Source organism: Durio zibethinus, chromosome 6, assembly GCF_047325235.1.
Source record: "Durio zibethinus cultivar Kanyao isolate XHJ-2024 chromosome 6, ASM4732523v1, whole genome shotgun sequence".
Taxonomy (NCBI): Eukaryota; Viridiplantae; Streptophyta; class Magnoliopsida; order Malvales; family Malvaceae; genus Durio; species Durio zibethinus.
The window spans coordinates 31,867,067-31,885,558 of NC_143167.1; the positions used below are offsets into that span (position 1 = coordinate 31,867,067).

At 35.5% G+C, this 18,492-nt stretch overlaps 4 protein-coding genes across 5 annotated transcripts; 2 read left to right on the forward strand and 2 right to left on the reverse strand.

Annotated features, from left to right (window-relative positions):
• The first annotated feature begins 929 nt into the window (after positions 1-929).
• CCD8 (carotenoid cleavage dioxygenase 8) lies at positions 930-4,719 on the forward strand. Its single transcript, XM_022874813.2, has 6 exons — positions 930-1,350; positions 2,178-2,921; positions 3,006-3,199; positions 3,734-3,923; positions 4,023-4,125; positions 4,272-4,719. The coding sequence occupies exons 1-6, from the start codon at positions 958-960 to the stop codon at positions 4,424-4,426; spliced, it is 1,779 nt and encodes a 592-aa protein (XP_022730548.2). The 5' UTR covers positions 930-957; the 3' UTR covers positions 4,427-4,719.
• Positions 4,720-4,729: 10 nt separating this feature from the next.
• LOC111285389 (putative transcriptional regulatory protein At2g25830) lies at positions 4,730-7,794 on the reverse strand. Of its 2 annotated transcripts, XM_022874815.2 has the most exons (6): positions 7,239-7,792; positions 6,834-6,895; positions 6,473-6,629; positions 6,052-6,329; positions 5,313-5,433; positions 4,730-5,099 (listed from the first exon to the last, which is right to left on the reverse strand). In XM_022874815.2, exons 1-6 carry the CDS (start codon positions 7,497-7,499, stop codon positions 5,007-5,009), a joined length of 972 nt encoding a protein of 323 aa, XP_022730550.1. In that variant the 5' UTR covers positions 7,500-7,792; the 3' UTR covers positions 4,730-5,006. The 2 variants fall into 2 exon arrangements, with proteins under 2 accessions (XP_022730550.1, XP_022730551.1); XM_022874816.2 differs by lacking the exon at positions 5,313-5,433 and having other exon boundaries at positions 7,239-7,794.
• Positions 7,795-8,510: 716 nt separating this feature from the next.
• LOC111285388 (F-box/LRR-repeat protein 4-like) lies at positions 8,511-9,994 on the reverse strand. Its single transcript, XM_022874814.2, has one exon. It carries the CDS (start codon positions 9,779-9,781, stop codon positions 8,693-8,695), a length of 1,089 nt encoding a protein of 362 aa, XP_022730549.1. The 5' UTR covers positions 9,782-9,994; the 3' UTR covers positions 8,511-8,692.
• Positions 9,995-13,263: 3,269 nt separating this feature from the next.
• Positions 13,264-18,400, forward strand: LOC111284603 (protein unc-13 homolog). The gene is made up of 5 exons (XM_022873358.2): positions 13,264-13,942; positions 14,455-15,321; positions 15,539-15,994; positions 16,764-16,953; positions 17,045-18,400. Exons 1-5 carry the CDS (start codon positions 13,406-13,408, stop codon positions 17,977-17,979), a joined length of 2,985 nt encoding a protein of 994 aa, XP_022729093.2. The 5' UTR covers positions 13,264-13,405; the 3' UTR covers positions 17,980-18,400.
• Positions 18,401-18,492: the final 92 nt, after the last annotated feature.

Below are 18,492 nucleotides of genomic sequence, written 5' to 3' on the forward strand. Positions count from 1 at the left end.
GCTACTGATGAGCTAGGTTGTCTCGCGTGTGGGCAACCCAAGCCGCAAACACGATCAAATTTGGAGCCCCTTGAAGATATCTAGGTTCTCTATGACCTACCTTATGGTTACTAACTAGGTACTATAGATTAAGAGGTTGTTAGAACCTCGTTGGCTAATAGCTGCACCGAAGCACCTCATCAATGACGACGATGTTGACAGAATGCTTTTGTCATTGCAAAATCTTCTCAACTGAGTCCTCAATTTGATGACAATGAAGACTACTTGCTTTGTTCAAAAATGTTGACTCAACCGAGTATACAATCGATACACACATATGAACCCTTTTTTTTTTGGTAAGAAAATGAACCTAGCTATTAGATTATAAAGATGCAAAAAAATGAAACTAATTCTAGTATGTCCATTGATAAAAGAATTCGAACTAGTATTTTAGTTGGACTCATTATCTAAAACCCTAATTATGCTTTACATTTGGGATATAAAATTAGCTTGAACCAAAGCTAACCAGATCGCACATATATAATATATAAGATTCCTGGATAAATGTTAATATAAGAGTTACAGCACCTGGCACCTGAAGATTTCAAAATCTGAGATCCCTGATGAGGCAGCATCCATTACTAAAAGCATCAGCCTTTGGCAACGTTAGCATCACCAAAACATCCTTGCCGGGTCATCAAGGACAAAGAAAATGACATTATTGAAGTGATGAGCACTTTTTTCTTAGTAGAAAAAATGAACCCCATGTGCTGCGGTCACTCGACCAGTACCCCATTTACAATTACTCTATCTCCTGTTTCTAAAGTATTATTAACCATTAATTTTTTTTTTTTTTTATAATTGAATAGAGAAAAGCCTGTGTCTTATAGTGCGAAGGAATTCCACCAATTAAGATTCCAAGTATTGGTTCCCTTAACTTCTAACTTTCCTCGCCCCAGGTCGTCCTATAAATGCTATATGGTATCTACGCCCTTGATTAAACTATCTCAACCCTTTGTCCTTAGTAATTTGTCCAGCTGCACATATCTGGTCCTGCTCTCTCACATGGATTCCCTATCATTTACAGGTGTCTGCAGGAGCCATGTTTCACCGTCACCTATGTTGGATTTCGATCAATCCAATCATAGAAAAGATGGGTTTTTCTTGCGGAACAAGTCTAGTTTTGCTACGAAAGTGGACGGACGACGCTTAACAATCACCCATGTTGCGAGTCCATTGAGACCTGTGACTGTTCCATCCCTGGAGAATCAAATCGTCTACCCTGACCGGAACCACGTTGCATGGACGAGTGTTAGACAAGAACGATGGGAAGGAGAGCTAGTTGTACAAGGAGAAATACCTTTATGGCTGGTACGTAAAAATACTATAATTAATACTACTAGCTAGTTACTCTTTTTTTAACATGCAAACATTAACCTTTCATTATAATTAAGCAAACAAATCAAGAAAATCACTGTATTCCGATCAAAAACATGTTCATCACTTAATGTTTATTTCCACAGGCCCTTCTTTGCCCCTTTTTATCCTCTTCAATCCATTCAAAGGCCCAAAAGAAGATCTGAATTTTGCTACAAAAAACTTAAACACAAATAATACATCAACTCTATGTTTTCATCATAATGAAAAGGGTAGATAGAGCTCCTTTGGATGTTACTGAAAAGCAAGGCTACTTTTCCCTTTTCATTTTTTTAGTTTCCTTCTCTCTGTTTTTTCCCAATCTTTCGAATTCCTTTTTCTAACCAATACCAATGGTCCACCGTCCACCCATTATAAACAAAGGGAAACAATGGTACGTAGCTAATACACACATTCTTCTGGGTGTCAGAATTAGGTGATCCTCAAGTATATTCTTTCATTAATTAAATTAATCCAACTATTTGTAATTCATAAATCTAGAAAAAGAACAAATGTTTTTAAAATTCTTCAACAACTGATCCACCCGTAATCATAATGTCCTTTGTGTCAACTATAAACTATAGAGTATAGACTATATGTCATAAAATCTTGACTACATGAATATAGTATAACAAAAATTTTTGGTTGAACAAACTTTAAATAAGATTAATATATAGTATTTCTTTATATAATACTAGAGATTTGTTAACATAAAAATCAATATCAAGTGTTTATTTTCTATGGTGAATTTTCATTAATTAATTTACCCTAATGGGATGCAGAAAGGGACATACCTCAGAAATGGCCCAGGTCTATGGCATATCGAAGATTACAACTTCCGTCACCTATTTGACGGTTATGCCACACTAGTCAAACTCCAATTCGAGAACGGCCGGTTAATCGCCGGTCACCGCCAAATTGAATCGGAAGCCTATAAGGCTGCAATGAAAAATAAAAAGATTTGCTTCCGAGAATTCTCAGAAGTTCCAAAACATGAAAACTTCATGGCTTATGTTGGGGACCTTGCAAAGCTCTTCTCTGGAGCTTCTTTAACAGATAACGCCAACACGGGCGTTGTCAAGCTTGGAGATGGACGTGTTGTTTGCTTGACAGAAACACAAAAAGGGTCATTAGTTATCGATCCGAGCAGCTTGGAAACAGTCGGGAAGTTTGAATATAGTGACAGCTTGGGGGGTTTGATACACTCAGCACATCCAATAGTGACAGACGCCGAGTTCTTGACCCTGTTACCTGATTTGGTGAACCCTGGATACATGGTGGTGAGAATGGAGCCAGGGACAAATGAAAGGAAGGTGATTGGAAAGGTCAGTTGCAGGGGAGGACCAGCTCCAGGTTGGGTCCATTCGTTTCCAGTGACTGAGCATTATGTTGTTGTGCCTGAAATGCCATTGAGGTACTGTGCACAAAATTTACTCAGAGCTGAACCTACTCCATTGTACAAATTCGAGTGGCATCCTGAATCTAAAGCCTTTGTTCATGTTATGTGTAAAGCTAGTGGAAAAATCGTAAGTTTCCATTTATTTGATTTCTTTCCAATTAGTCCTGTTCCTTTTAGGTGGGTGGATTCTTAAATTGTGAAAATTCTGAAGGTGGCGAGTGTGGAAGTTCCATTATTCGTGACATTTCATTTCATCAATGCATACGAAGAGGAAGATGAAGATGGGAGGGTGACTGCTATTGTCGCTGATTGTTGTGAACATAACGCCGACACCACAATTCTGGATAAGCTTAGGCTTCAAAATCTCCGGTCTTTCAATGGCGAGGACGTACTACCAGATGCAAGGTAGTATGTGTATTTTCTAATACTCTGCTATAGTATAACACAATTTCCTTCACAATCACAACTCAAAACATACCTACTAATATTTAATGGTTTTTTTTCTGTTTGCATCTGGATTGTCCGCTAGTTCTAATTTCTTATTCTTATGGAATTTATCACTAATCAAACACCATGGGAAAACTTTTTTATACTCCATATTTTTATCTTTGATGGTTTGATAGGGGGATCTGAAGGCATTTAAATGGGCTTTGCTTTTTCTTTATTGCTTGATTAATTTGCTCTGAGCATTGCACGTTCCGAACCCTGCATGCATGCTTTAAAAGAATATTGGTCATGCTCATACTTGCCGAGGTCAAAAGATGTAGGCCAGAATAAAAATCATATCCTTAGCATAAATAGACTGCTACACATTAGCATGTACTTTATATAGCCAAAATTTTTGTATATATTGAAGGATTTCTTAATAAGACTGTTGAAGGAAATGTATAGAGATTAATCCAAAGGTGGGAATTAAACAATTACTTAATTGATTAACAGGGTCGGAAGATTTACAATTCCATTGGATGGGAGTCTCTATGGAAAGTTAGAGGCAGCATTGGACCCCGATGAACATGGCAGAGGCATGGACATGTGCAGCATCAACCCTGCCTATTTGGGTAAAAAATACAGATATGCTTACGCTTGTGGAGCCGAACGCCCATGTCACTTCCCCAATACCCTCACCAAGGTAGTTTAACTTTTGTGATGATAGACTACATCACTCTACCTAGCTAGCTACCACATTGAACCTCTAAAATGTGCTGATTTTTTTTTAATGCTATTGCAGCTTGATTTTGTAAACAAAAAGGCAAAGAATTGGCATGATGAGGGGGCTGTGCCGTCCGAACCGTTCTTTGTTGCTCGGCCAGGGGCGACCGAGGAAGATGATGGTGAGCTATTGATCATTGTATTCTCCGCAATTTAAAGTTTGGTTTTTTTTTTTTCTGATTTAATCTTGAACATGGATTTTACCATAGTAAAATGATTGATAAATTGATATGATCAAATAATTCCCTTTTATTTTTGCTCTTTGTAGGTATTGTTATCTCCTTGGTTAGTGAGAAAAATGGAGGTGGCTATGCTTTATTGTTGGACGGATCAACATTTGAAGAAATTGCAAGAGCAAAGCTCCCTTATGGTCTGCCATATGGGCTACATGGATGTTGGGTCCCTAAGAAATCACATCAGTAATATGAATTGGCCCATAGATCATGGACCAGACCGAATGCCAGAGAGAGCCGTGTGATATGATAATCTATGCATTTAATATCATTAATTAATGTGAGGTGTACATATTAATATGGAGGAGAAATTAGCAGGAAAATAAATAACAATAAGACAAGAAAAGGAATATATTGTGTGGATCGCAGAGTAGTGAAAGGTCTATAGTTGCGGGTGAAAGAGATACTCTTTAGCCCCTTAGAGCATTCATGACCATATGTAAGCAAAAATTATAAACTATCAATCTTATTAGTGTTAAAGCAGAGTGAATAATTCGTATTTAATCATGAACTCTTGATAAAAAAGAAATTGGATAAATGTATTTATTTTCAAGAAAAAAAAAAAAAAAAAAAGCAAACCGTGGTTTCAGCCATGGCAGCTCTTTAGAATTTGTAAAAAGAGTAACAGAGAAAATTATCAAAAGAAGGTCCTCTGGGAAAGCCCCTGCTAAAACGAGCAACAATCTAGCCAAGATTGTGATTTATGCACTAACTACAGGTTAACTGACTCAGAAACATCAATTCCATCACGGAAATGGTCTAGATATAAATCACTTCTGGTCGGTATAAACAGCATCAACATCATCAAGTTCAAGTAATTTAGACATAAGTTCCTTGTTCAAGTCCATAGCCTCATCATCCACCTGAAACCAACCAAAATATCAATGATTTCACCACCAAAATAGGTAGGATGCTGAAACAAGGTAATATTAAAGTACTGATTAGCCAGTTTAAATGAGTGCTAAGCATTTGGCAAAATGTAAGGTCAACATCAGCCACATAGAAAAGCAAAAAGATCCTGATTTAGCAGAAATCAAAGGCAGATCACAGAAATTATAAACATTACAGAAAAATACCTCAATGGTGGTTATTGGAAGTAGCTCAGAACCATTATCAGTCTCAAAATTTATTCCTTCATCACGTAACTTTGAAAGTATTGGTGCATAGTTTTCTGCTGAACTTACAATCTTATAATAGCTATATTGAGAAATCAGGTTAGACTTTGCCCAGCCAAGTGGTAAAACAACTTAAATATTTGAAAAGAAAAATAGGATTGGAATGTAACATATAATTGGAGATCAGATATGCGAACTTACTAAAGCATACAGATTTCATAGTGGATTCATCAGATAACAAATATAAAATCATGCATTTAAGGCACAGACAATATCCATTCAAAAAAAGAAAACAGAAGTCACTTAAAGATTTCATGCAAACAATAAAATTTCATAGTTTTGCAACTTCATGTGCACCAGGAGTAGGTTTGATTAGCCGCACTTGCTAATTTCATTTTACATGCTTTAAGGCACCGACAATGATGGCCCCTTAACCTCAGTAAAAGAGCTCTTTTGTTCTACAACAGAAAATATATGGAGAAGATGGCTACATTAATTCCTCTAAATTTATGTACAAAGGTGAGGATTTAATTTATGTCAAGTATTAAAGATATTCACAATGAAAATCAGTCCAGATGATGCATTAATTTATGGCAAGTATTAAAGATATTCACAATGAAAATCAGTCCAGAAGATGCGTTAAGTACAAAAAGGAGAGGGCAATCAGAAAGATTTCAGTTTGAAATAGTGGGAGCATTACCTCTCTGACCTATCCTCATCAGTATCATCTTCATATGTTGCAGGCTCAACAACATCCTCAGCACCAGCATCTAATGCAATGGCAAGGAGCTGATCTTTATCAGCATCAGTGACTTTTATATTCACAACTCGAACACGCCTGAACTTGAACATAACAGACCCAGGATCTGCCATCTTTCCTCCATAGTCCTTGACTACCTCCCTAACAGCTGCTACAGACCTGGTTATTTTATCTGTTAAGACCTCGACTACCATGCTAACTCCACCATAACCATATACCTGAAAGAAGCAGTATACTTGAAGAGCAGAAAAAATCCAGTCTTCTATACTATCAGAGGATGTAAATACAAGAAGATACACTCAATGACTAATCACTTTAGCAACAAATCTATAAATAATGTAGACAGTATTGAAACACCAACCTCGTAAACTTTCTCAATGTATGCCTCTTGTCCTTTCTCTGAAGCTCTCTTGATGTTACGCTCCAAAATTTCCTTGGGTACATCAAGCTCCTTGGCTTTCTCTAGCACAGCTGCAAGAACCGTATTTGATATTGGATTTGGACCACCTTTTTTTACACTGCAGCACATAAAGAATCAAATTTACGAGGATTTCAGTTCCCGTACAGCAAATTACAAAAGTTGAACGAACTAGTAGAAACAATTCGCAAAACACAATAGAATTTCATCCAGTTAACTAACAAAAACCAATTTACAAAACTCTTTTTGAATTAATGTAGCAAATCAAGCAGGGAGCTTGACCATCTGTGAGCTACCAACTTACGCAGATACAACTTCCTTTCCAATCCTTGAATATATTTTAGCCTTCTTTGCATCTTGAGCACCCTGAATTTAAATAAAACAGTAGCATAAAATTATTTAATTGATTTTGAGTTTTTGACCGCATATATAAAAGGTAAAGGCATAAGCGAAACAAACAGAGCAGGTTTCAGTTCCGTGCTAAAAATGCTCAACTCTTAAAAATAAAGGATTAAGCCTAGAATTAAACAAATTCCATATCATAAACCAAATTACAATTGAATTTTTTGCCCTCAGGTTTTTCATCAAACACGTGGCATCTAAACCATAAAATAACTACATTTGTTCAGAGAACCATTTTTTTTCTTTGAAAGAAGGATTTTTTTGAATTTATAAAATGTGGGCATGTGAGAAAAAAGAGAAAAGAGACCTTTCTGCCAGCAATCTTGGAAGAACGCCTGCCCATGCAAAGAGGAGGGAAAGTGGATATACTTCGGAGTTGATGCTGAGTGTTGTTAGCGTTAACTTGATACAATATTGAAGTGGAAGATGATACTGATGATGCTGATGATAATTTCCTACTACTTTTTAATAGGCCATCCCGAGAAACAATCAAGGAAGTCGAGGGAACCCCATTTGTAAATCTGTGCAGAATTGCACCAACTGCTCTCACTGTCGAAGATGGTCCCATCTTTTTGCCTTAATTTTCTTTCTTTTTTCTTTTTCTTCCACTGGGGCGTGGGGTTTTGTTTTGGGTTTAACAAATGGTAGGGAAGGACAGTTTTCCTATGCGATTTCTCGGACAAGGAACGGATAGATTGGACCCTAGTCCCAAATATGGGGCCTTAAACCCTTATAAATTGCAGTATTGCATCAATAGTTCAATAATTGGGCCTTATGCTTTTACCATGTTTTACCCTTGCACATGCAAATTGTAATAGTTATCTATGTCTTCGTCAATGGTCCTGTACTTTGTTCAGGTTAATATGTTAAAAGAACAGACAACTGCACTGTCTGCACACCTTTAACGAAGCTGGCAACAAACGTAATAGCTGCAAAGCTCATCAATTGGCGAGATGACCTAAAGGCTTTATCTTTGTCAACGTAAACTTTTCAGGGGGAATCTACAACAAACTGTTGGCTGAAAGTGGAGCAATTAGGTTTTTTCCTCACCAAGTGGACTAGGGCATGATCTAAAGAACGAATTGCCCATTTAAGCAGCTCCCAGAGGCTTTATAATGGAGAAATCATATGGCATAGGGATGAAAGTGACATAACGTTGTCAACCATTAACTTTTGCTTATTATTTGGTTAAATTAACAACGGAGAAAAATATGGATGCGTTGGATTAATGAATGTGTATTAAACCTCCAAGGAAAAGTAGGCAAAAGCTTCACAACACCATGAAAGAACAAAGTTTGCAACTTCAGCAAGAAATCATGGCTGCTCCAATCACAAACAACCTACTTCTTAGCTTCCTTCAACAATTATCTTAAAGAACATCCATGCCTTGCCTTAATTAAAATTTAAACTCACGGAGGGAAGACATTTACTAACATTTATCCAACTTCCAACATCCTAGTCTTTAAAGGTTTAAAAGCACTAGGCCACTAATTCAATCAGTTTAAAAGCAACCGGAACAACAGATGATGAAGCATATTTCCAAGGAATTAGTGAAACTATCAGTCGTCCACATGAATGATAGATAAGGGAATCTGAACATCTGCTTGTTTTAAAATATAAATGATAGTACAAGATTTGAGGCTTGTGTAAATTATAAACAAAAAAAAAGCATATCAATAAGAATTTCTGACAAAATCAAGAACTAACCTTGATGTAATCCAATTCTATCCTACAAAAACTTCTAACCCTTCCGTTCATCCTTCACCTCCAGTGCAATAGACAAAACCTGCTGATATTCACCTGCATTGCCATTGGTATCCACAGTCTCAGTCCTTTATCAAGCACAATGTCTCTCAGTGACCGACATCTTAGCACAATATTCAAATCATCCATACAAATATTGTAACAAGAAGCCAACGCAAGATACTCCAGGGATTTATGATTCCCAAATGCTCTGACTCCAACTCCAGTGACCAACTCACAACCTGTTAAATCAATAGCCACCAAATTCACACAATTCTTAGCAATTGCAATTACTGTGACATCTGATAAGTTGACCAACCAAGACAAATTCAATTTCCTAAGATTTGTAACTAAAGAAACTGCTATCCCACCAGAATCTGTTATCTTTGGCCCACATTCAGCTAAATTTAACTCCTCCAAACAACAAATATGCTTCAACATTGACACCCCAGAATCAGTAATGCGATCACACTCGGCAAGAATCAATTTTTTCAATGTTTTTGAGATATACCCAGTGGCTAAAACAGCCAATCCATGGTCAGTAACCAATGAACAAGCTTGCAAATTCAAAACCAGTATCGAATTCGAATACCCGATTGCTTCAATAGCTTGGTCATCCACCAAATCACACCTTCCTAAATCCAAAGTCATTAAATTCTGCAAGAATTTAACAAGGGAAATAACTGCAAAATTCCCTACATTCTTTCTTTTTCTCAACAAAACTTTCGATAAATTTGGACACCCATGAGCCAAAGCGCAAATCCCATCATTCCCAACATCTTCAAGACCAGAATTCCCATCAACTTCATCCAATTCTTCACGTGTTTTCCTAAGATTAAGGTTAAGAACTTGGAGTTTCGGACATGTTTTAGCCACGAATTCAACGTGGGAATTGGAGATAAACATCGGGGTTTCAAAGAAAAGCAAATTTGGGAATCTGGGCATAAAATTGGGAATGAGATCAGGTTCGAGAATCCGAATGGATAATCGGGTTAACCCTTCCACTCGCAGCCAATGTTTGCAGACTTGAGAGAAGGACTTCCTGTCATTCTGGTCATAAACCCATTTGAGAACTAAGCTTAACTCGTCGTCACCCAGTGTCGACATGAAGATATAAATCTAAACCGTGTTTCTTCTGTGAATTGAAGGGTAGAACCGGAAAAAAAAATGACAAATGAACAAAACTACTCGAAGGTAAAGCGATGTGGTGTAATTTTGTAAGATTATGGCACCTGCTAATTTCAAATCTGAATGGCTTATAAGGGACAACCCATTTCCGAAATTTATACATTCATGTATAAATAAAATATATCAAAGCTTTTTTCTCAATGAGAAAATGAGATATGGAAATTTAAAAAATTTAAAAGAAAAACCAAAAATGGTATTATTATCTGGCAAATGGCAAAGATGAGTCAGATCCGATTGAGTTTGGATTAAGACTTTTTTTTTTTTTTATTTTGTCAATAGTTTTATATAATTTATTGATATAATATTAAAATTTTAATTCTAGTGATTAAATTTAAATTTTAATAATTTTAATTATACAAAATTATTTTCATTTTGATTTTTTAAATATTTTTTGAATTTGAATTAAATTATATTAGATTCTCCATCTACGTGAAATTAAAAAAAAAAAAAAAAAAACTTTTTCACTTGTGGTGGATAAGATAATTTTTTTCTTAATTTTTTTATGTTATTGAAGTTAATTTAAGTTTGATTTAGATTTTTTTTTTTTGTTGTTGGGAAAACCAGATTGGATTTCTAAACAAGATTAACAAAACTTAGTGGTTAAGTGAGGTTTGAATAATTTTCAATGGTATGCAAACTTTTTTCTTGATGAAAGTGTATAATTGTTCAACAAAATTTATTTTAAATATCAAATTGAATGATTGTGGAGGCACTTACCCAATATGTAAATGTTGTGTATTTAACATTTTCTGTCATTCCCAATTTTCACATTAGAAAAGTATACATAAGTATCTAAATATGCTAGACAGATTTATAATTTATAAGTATTATTTTATTTGAACATGATAGAGATTATTAAAATGAAGATATTTTATAAAAATTGGACTTTATAAACATTCTTAGGCGTAGATGATAATAATAATAATGCATGGTTGGCAGAGAAAAGGGTACATCTGGCATAATGTTGTCCTTTGGAGCTACATCATTTTCAATATTGGAACCCTGACTCAGCTACATAAGTTACCGGAAAAACTTTGTTCTGTAGTTAATGTGACCGTTCTCCTTACATAACGTGTGTTATTAATAAATTATGTCAATAAATTAACTAATTTATTTAAAATTTACAACAAAATAATCATAGAAAGTTTATAACTTTAAGTACATGAAAAAAATGTAAATATTAATGTGATAAGATATATATATATATAAAATAAGAATCCACTTATATTAATGTAATTTTTATATTTTTTGGATATTAGAATTAAAATTATTATATTTAAAAATATTGTTTTAATTCAGTTGAATTTTGAATTTAATTTTGATTAAAAATTTTAAAAAATATAAAAATTATATTAAAATAAATAGATCCTTGCTCATACACATATATCTTCTAATAAATTATGTCTATAATGGGTCATGCTTTTTTATATCAAGGTTAATTAATTTAAAATTTTAAATAAAATAACTATGTATGGAAGTTCATAAAACATTAAGTAAATGAAAAATAAGTGTAAATGTTGATTTGATAAGAAAATTTTATTTATATTTTGACTTTAGGCTAGTGATGGCAACGGGTCGAGACGCGGTAAATTTTTGCTCACCCCAATCTTAATCCGACTTTAAACATATAAAACTCGTATCCGATCCAATAAATTTTTTTATTTTTAATACTCGAACTTGATTCGATCCAATATTATATAAAATCAAATTTGACCCGATTCAATCCGAAATTAATAAAATATTATTTTAAATATAAATATAAAATTAAATAAATATAAAATTATATAAAATAATTAATTAATTAAAAAATAATTTTTTTATATATATCAGGTCGAGTTTGCCTAAAATCCGATCTCGATCCGAAATTTTTTTATGTTATTCGATTCTATCCGATTAGATACTCAATTAAAAAAAAATAATCATAAGAGATCAAATCGAGTCGAAATTCGTTGATTTCGGATATTTTTACCTACCTTACTTGAGGCCAACCAAAAAAAGAAAAAGATTTAATATTTTACCAAATGCCAAGATGGAAATCCATTGTCAACTTTTTTTTTTTTTTAAATGAAACATCTCACCTAATCATTAGTGGTTAATACATGCTATTCTGCCGACATTATAATCCAAAAAATGGAAATTTAATAATAGTAAGTATTTTGGCTCAAATTGATAAACGAACTTTGTTAAACAGATTATTGAGTAAGGTAAATATAAAAGAAGATAAATTTTGGAAGGTAATTATTTAAACATGAAATTTACTTTTAATATTAAAGAGATGGTTGGCTCCTAATGTTTGAAACATTTAAATTTTGAATTAAAATAAATAATAATTTTGGTATTAATTTGATCAACAAACTAAACATTTAATTTTATATTAAACATGCAACCATTATAATTAAGTTTAACAAACTTTATAATATTTAAATCTAATAAAATTAATATATGATGGAAACATGCAGTAAATTCTTGGCGTGCTTGTTTGTTTATTCAGTATATTCTTTAAAAAAATCTTGAATTGAGCAAGGTATTTCTCTAATCAGAAAAGAATTAGTAAAAAAAATTTATTTGTTGCTGCCTTAGCTGGTGGATGGTAGAGGGAGTAAATAAATCAAATAATTGGGCCGTCACTGTAATCTAAAAAAATAAATTAAAAAACGTACCAGGATTTTCTGGCACTATCCATCACTGTTTTAATTCATTTATTTATTAAAATAGAAATAAACAAATGTTGCCGACAACGGTGGCTTTTAATGGAGTATTAAAATTTTAATTTTATTTTCAAATTTTTGATTTAACGGTTAAAAACGTTTGAAAATATATTAAAGGTCTGATTTCAAATCAAAATTTTATCTTCGTGATGTAATAAAAAAATTTTAATTTTAATAAAATAATTATATAATTTATTAATAAAATATTAAATATTTTAATTTTAGTGATTTAAGAAATAAATAAAATTTGGGCCGTTTGTTGGCGTGTGTTAGTGTGTTTTACAGGTGCGTGCGGTCCCCACCAATCAAGGATCTCACCGTTCTTTTAGATATGCAGCTTTCTTTCATACTCATTTTTCTTCTTTATTTCAAGATTGCATGAAAACGGTTGGTCGCGCCTCACGCGCTTGACTTTCTCTTTTCACTTGCGTGCATTCCACTCCCCTATCGCTGTTAATTGTCTTCTTCACTATTCAGTTCAAGCCAAAAGACCAAAATGGAATTATGACAAAAAATATATAAAAATTCATTTTATGTAATTTTTGACATAATATATCTATTTTTTAATTTTGTAATATTTACATAATCTACCCATTTTTTTAGAGTTAAAAAAATAAATATTATGACGAAATCGCCTTTTTTTTTAAATAATGTCTCTCTCTTTCAAATGCCTAAAAAGATAAAATAAAATTTGAAAAACAAATATGTCAAACAGCTCCTATCGCTTCTTCGTTCTGTTTCTCTTCCGTTTTCACTCTCTCAAATAGTACGTGTACATGTTCTGACTCGGTCGCCATTTTTTTTTTTTCTCTCTCTCTCTCTCTGAGTTAACACAATGGCGCATCTCTTCAGAGATCTTTCCCTCGGCCACTCAAAGAGAGAGTCAACGCCACCGCCACTACAAACTCAACGTCAGCCAATGCCAAGCAAGTTCACATCAACAGATCTCCAATCTCCACTCGGCCAACTCGCCTCTCAACTCACCGACGCCGACCTCCGACTCACCGCTTACGATGTCTTCCTCGCCGTATGTCGTACCTCCTCTTCTAAACCTCTCTCCACTTCCGCCTCCCTCAATACCGATTCGCTGAGTCACAACTCGCCTAGTCAAAACCACAACCACTCCCCTAACTCGCCCGCGTTGCAACGCTCGCTTACGTCAGCCGCCGCTAGTAAGATGAAGAAGGCTTTGGGATTGAAGTCGCCGGGCTCTTCGGGCTCGAAGAAGAGTCCGGGTTCGGGGCCAGGCACGGGCCAGGGCAAGTCCAAGCTGCCTACGAATGTGGGAGAGCTTATGAGGATTCAAATGCGGATACCTGAGGCCGTTGATTCGCGAGTTAGAAGAGCACTTTTGAGAATCGGCGGCGGCCTGGTGAGCTCAATTTAAGTTCTATTTTATATGAAATTTTCGTTGATCTGGACTTTCGCTTTTTTTTTTTTTTAATTTAATTTGCAATTTATTTGATCCAAATAATGCTGCATGTGAATAAATTAATTTTAATTATTCAATATTAAAGTTGATGCGGTAGAAATAGGATCTGATGATAACAAGGTTGAAAAGTAGATTATGATTTAAGTTGCAAACAAATTTGATTTGAGAATTTAATCCTAAATAATGGAGTGATAATGTAAATTCTCGAATATTTTTGCTAATTCATTAAGATCATCAAATTTGAGAGGGGAATGTAATAGCGTTTTGATGAAGTTAATGATTCTTTCTTGTTGTAACTTTATCCCGTTTATTTAGTTTATATTGTCTGCTGTATGTTTTTTTTTCCCTGGGGGTAACCATGGGGGTGGGGTGGAATTGCATATGGGGACTTAACCACGTTGGTATTAGTTCAGTAGATTGATAATGGTCTACTATAAATTTATGTATCACAGGTTGGAAGGCGGATTGAATCTGTGGTTCTTCCGTTGGAGCTATTACAGCAGCTGAAGCTATCAGATTTTACTGATCAACAAGAATATGATGCATGGCAGAAAAGAAACCTCAAGGTTCTTGAGGCTGGGTTACTATTGCATCCTCGTGTACCACTTGATAAGTCAAATAATGCTTCACAAAGGCTACGACAAATCATTCATGCAGCCCTAGATAGGCCAATAGAAACCGGAAAGAACAATGAATCAATGCAAGTTCTTCGGAGTGCTGTTATGTCTCTTGCTTCCAGGTCTGATGGTTCCTTCTCTGAGTCTTGCCACTGGGCTGATGGCATTCCACTGAATCTTAGACTCTATGAAATGCTTTTGGAGACATGCTTTAATATTAACGATGAAACATCTATTGTTGAGGAAGTTGATGAGCTCATGGAGCATATAAAGAAGGCGTGGGTGATCCTTGGGATTAACCAAATGCTCCATAATCTCTGCTTTACATGGGTCTTATTTCACCGTTTTGTTGCTACTGGGCAAGTTGAAATGGACTTACTATATGCTGCTGATAGTCAGCTAGCAGAAGTAGCAAAAGATGCTAAGACAACTAAGGATCCAGAATACTCCAGCATTTTAAGTTCTACATTGACTTCAATACTGGGCTGGGCAGAGAAAAGACTCCTTGCATACCATGATACTTTTGATAGTGGAAATATATATACCATGCAGGGCATTGTTTCTTTAGGTGTATCAACAGCCAAGATTTTGGTTGAGGATGTATCTACTGAGTATCGCAGAAAGAGGAAAGGGGAAGTTGATGTAGCTCGAAATAGAATTGACACTTACATCAGGTCATCATTGCGCACTGCTTTTGCTCAGGCAAGTCTTTACTAACTGCTATTGGCCCCTTTACCGACTATCAGGAAAAACTAAGTGCCTATGGCACATTTATAGTATCTGAATCTTCATTGCATATGTACAAGACTTCGAATGCAACAAATGTGTGATGTGTTTGGATACTCTCTCTCTCTCTTCCCAGTTCTTCCTTTTAGTTGGTTTAATGACCATGCATATACTTTATTTTGTTTTCATATAGAGAATGGAGAAAGCAGACTCAAGCAGGAGAGCTTCCAAAAACCAGCTGAATCCTCTTCCTCTCCTTGCAATCCTTGCTAAGGATGTTGGTGAGCTAGCAGTTCATGAGAAGCAGGTTTTCAGTCCAATACTGAAGGGTTGGCATCCTTTGGCAGCTGGTGTAGCTGTAGCCACCCTTCATGCTTGTTATGCAAATGAGATAAAACAGTTTATATCAGGCATTATGGAGTTAACCCCTGATGCTGTTCAAGTACTGAGAGCTGCAGATAAGCTGGAGAAAGATCTCGTGCAGATTGCAGTTGAGGATGCAGTAGACAGTGATGATGGTGGGAAGGCAATAATCCGTGAGATGCCTCCTTATGAAGCCGAAACTGCAATTGCCAATCTGGTTAAAGGATGGATCAAGACAAGATTAGACAGACCTAAGGAATGGGTTGACAGGAATTTGCAACAAGAGGTATGCACTTGCTATTCTTGCCATTTGGATTAAAATTTTATCTGAAATTTATATCTATCAAATCCAAGTTCTACAACTTCTCAGTTTCATATCATGTAATTTTATTTTCATTGTGAAATTATCGTTCTCTTCTTGGTACTGGAAATAATCATTTTTTTCGGTGCATAGGCAATGATCATAGTTTGCTAATAGATTACTCTCTTGAAGGATAAATCCGTTAGGCACTGGTTCCTTGCATGCCTTGACTACAAACAAGTGACACAGAAACCAAAAAGTGAAGAAGGAATTTTGTTAAAGAATTAACATTATGTAAGCATTTGGATTACATCCTAAGTCCTATAAATTACGATAAGAAGTAAGAAAATAGGTGTTGTGAAGGAATGAAGAGTATATATATCAGCGCCAAGATGTCTTATTAGTGGTTTGGTTTCCATAAAATTAGTAGTTTACTTTGCATTTATTAAAAAAATAACAGTGTGGTTAGCAACCGTAACAGCTGCTGCAGAGACTATGATCTTTTTCACCTGTTACTTAAGTTAGTAGAAGATGATTTCTCTATAGGTTCAGGATTTTGTTTATTTAGTTTCAAATTCAATGTTATCTATAAAGCAGTATCTAGTTAGAAGTAGTTTATATTCCATTTGAAATTTATTCATGCAACTGACTTGGATATCTACTGAATTGCTGATTGCAGTTTTCTGATAATCGAACTTTGTTATTATTTGTTTATCTTTTGCTTTTTGCTAACCAACACTTTGTATTATGTTAGGTTTGGAATCCACAAGCAAATCAAGAAGGATATGCTCCCTCTGCTGTCGAAATATTGAGAATCATTGATGAGACTTTAGATGCATTTTTCCAGCTGCCAATACCAACACATCCTGCATTGCTACCTGATTTGATGGCTGGCCTTGACAAATGTCTTCAGTATTACGTAATGAAGGCAAAATCTGGCTGTGGTAAGTGCTTGCAAATCACATAAATGCTCACTATGATGTCTAAGGTTTCTAGAGTGTCTAACATATGCTGTCGTTTTAATCTGACATGAAGGTTCACGCAATACATATATCCCTACACTGCCTGCCTTGACCCGATGTGAGACAGGATCAAAGTTCCAAGGTGTGTGGAAGAAGAAAGAAAAGTCACAAAATTCTCAGAAGAGAAATTCTCAGGTTGTGACAATGAATGGAGATAATTCATTTGGGATACCACAGCTGTGTGTTCGTATAAATACTCTGCACCATATCCGAACTGAGATGGATGTTTTAGAGAAGAGGATCATAACCCACTTGAGGAACTGTGAGTCTGCTCATGTGGAAGATTTTTCTAATGGTTTGAGCGAGAAATTTGAACTAACACCAGCTGCTTGTGTGGAAGGGGTTCAGCAATTGTCTGAGGCAGTAGCTTACAAAATCGTATTCCATGACCTAAGTCATTTTTTATGGGATGGTTTGTATGTAGGGGAGCCATCATCTTCTAGGATTGACCCTCTATTACAGGAACTGGAGCGAAACTTGTTGATCATCTCTGAAACTGTGCATGAAAGAGTTCGTACAAGGATTATAACTGATATCATGAAGGCTACCTGTGATGGATTCTTGCTGGTTTTACTTGCTGGAGGCCCCTCTCGTGCTTTCTCTCGTCAGGATTCTCAAATTATAGAGGATGATTTCAAAGCCCTTAAAGATCTGTTTTGGGCCAATGGGGATGGTTTGCCTGCTGACCTCATAGATAAGTTTTCAGCTACTGTGAGAGGTGTCCTTCCCCTCTTCAGAACTGATTCAGAGAGCTTAATTGAGCGGTTCAGACGTGTGACCTTGGAGACGTATGGCTCATCTGCGAGGTCTAGGCTTCCACTACCTCCAACATCAGGGCAGTGGAATCCTACTGAGCCAAACACTCTCCTGCGTGTGTTATGTTACCGGAAAGATGAGACAGCTTCAAGGTTCCTTAAGAAGACTTATAATCTACCTAAGAAACTGTAATAACCTGGGGTTTGGTGCATAGCAAACCAAGGAAGACTGCATCCTGTGTAGCATCATGTGCTTGCAATGTTTTGCAATTCTATATGTATTATGAGAAGTCCCAGACAAGATGCTTAGCATGTCATGCCTGGTTCGGTGCAAGCCCCTTGAGATGTGGCACTAATCTTGTATAGTAGTATCGGGGTTGTTCAGGTATAACCCAGCTGATATTCACCAAGATGCGGGGTTGGGAGAGAGGAAATCATAGAGCCAATGGACTTTCAAGGTTGGTGGATATTCATTATCACTAGATTCAATTATTTCAAGATTATGAGATTCCTTCATATCTGATTTTGTCTATTCTCAACAGCATTTAGAAGAATTTGTTTGCTGTATAAGGTTCTTTTGTTCATTATTTGTTTTATCCATCATTGCTTGTTCATTTTGCCTTTTATTTCGATTGATTGATGAATTACTTTGTCGCGGGTTGTCTTCCTCAATGTAGTTATTTACTCTGTCCTGGGGCTGGTATTA

Excerpts from the sequence above, each read along its gene's own strand:
- CCD8 (XM_022874813.2), top strand. The coding sequence starts at position 958 with ATGGTATCTACGCCCTTGATTAAACTATCTCAACCCTTTGTCCTTAGT. Across the intron at positions 1,351-2,177 it reads GAGAAATACCTTTATGGCTG|AAAGGGACATACCTCAGAAA; the intron begins GTACGTAAAAAT and ends AATGGGATGCAG. Across the intron at positions 4,126-4,271 it reads GGCGACCGAGGAAGATGATG|GTATTGTTATCTCCTTGGTT; the intron begins GTGAGCTATTGA and ends TGCTCTTTGTAG.
- LOC111284603 (XM_022873358.2), top strand. The coding sequence starts at position 13,406 with ATGGCGCATCTCTTCAGAGATCTTTCCCTCGGCCACTCAAAGAGAGAG. Across the intron at positions 15,995-16,763 it reads ACAGGAATTTGCAACAAGAG|GTTTGGAATCCACAAGCAAA; the intron begins GTATGCACTTGC and ends GTATTATGTTAG. Across the intron at positions 16,954-17,044 it reads GAAGGCAAAATCTGGCTGTG|GTTCACGCAATACATATATC; the intron begins GTAAGTGCTTGC and ends TCTGACATGAAG.
- LOC111285389 (XM_022874815.2), bottom strand. The coding sequence starts at position 7,499 with ATGGGACCATCTTCGACAGTGAGAGCAGTTGGTGCAATTCTGCACAGA. Across the intron at positions 6,630-6,833 it reads GGAAAGGAAGTTGTATCTGC|TGTAAAAAAAGGTGGTCCAA; the intron begins GTAAGTTGGTAG and ends TATGTGCTGCAG. Across the intron at positions 5,100-5,312 it reads TTCCAATAACCACCATTGAG|GTGGATGATGAGGCTATGGA; the intron begins GTATTTTTCTGT and ends GGTTGGTTTCAG.
- LOC111285388 (XM_022874814.2), bottom strand. The coding sequence starts at position 9,781 with ATGTCGACACTGGGTGACGACGAGTTAAGCTTAGTTCTCAAATGGGTT.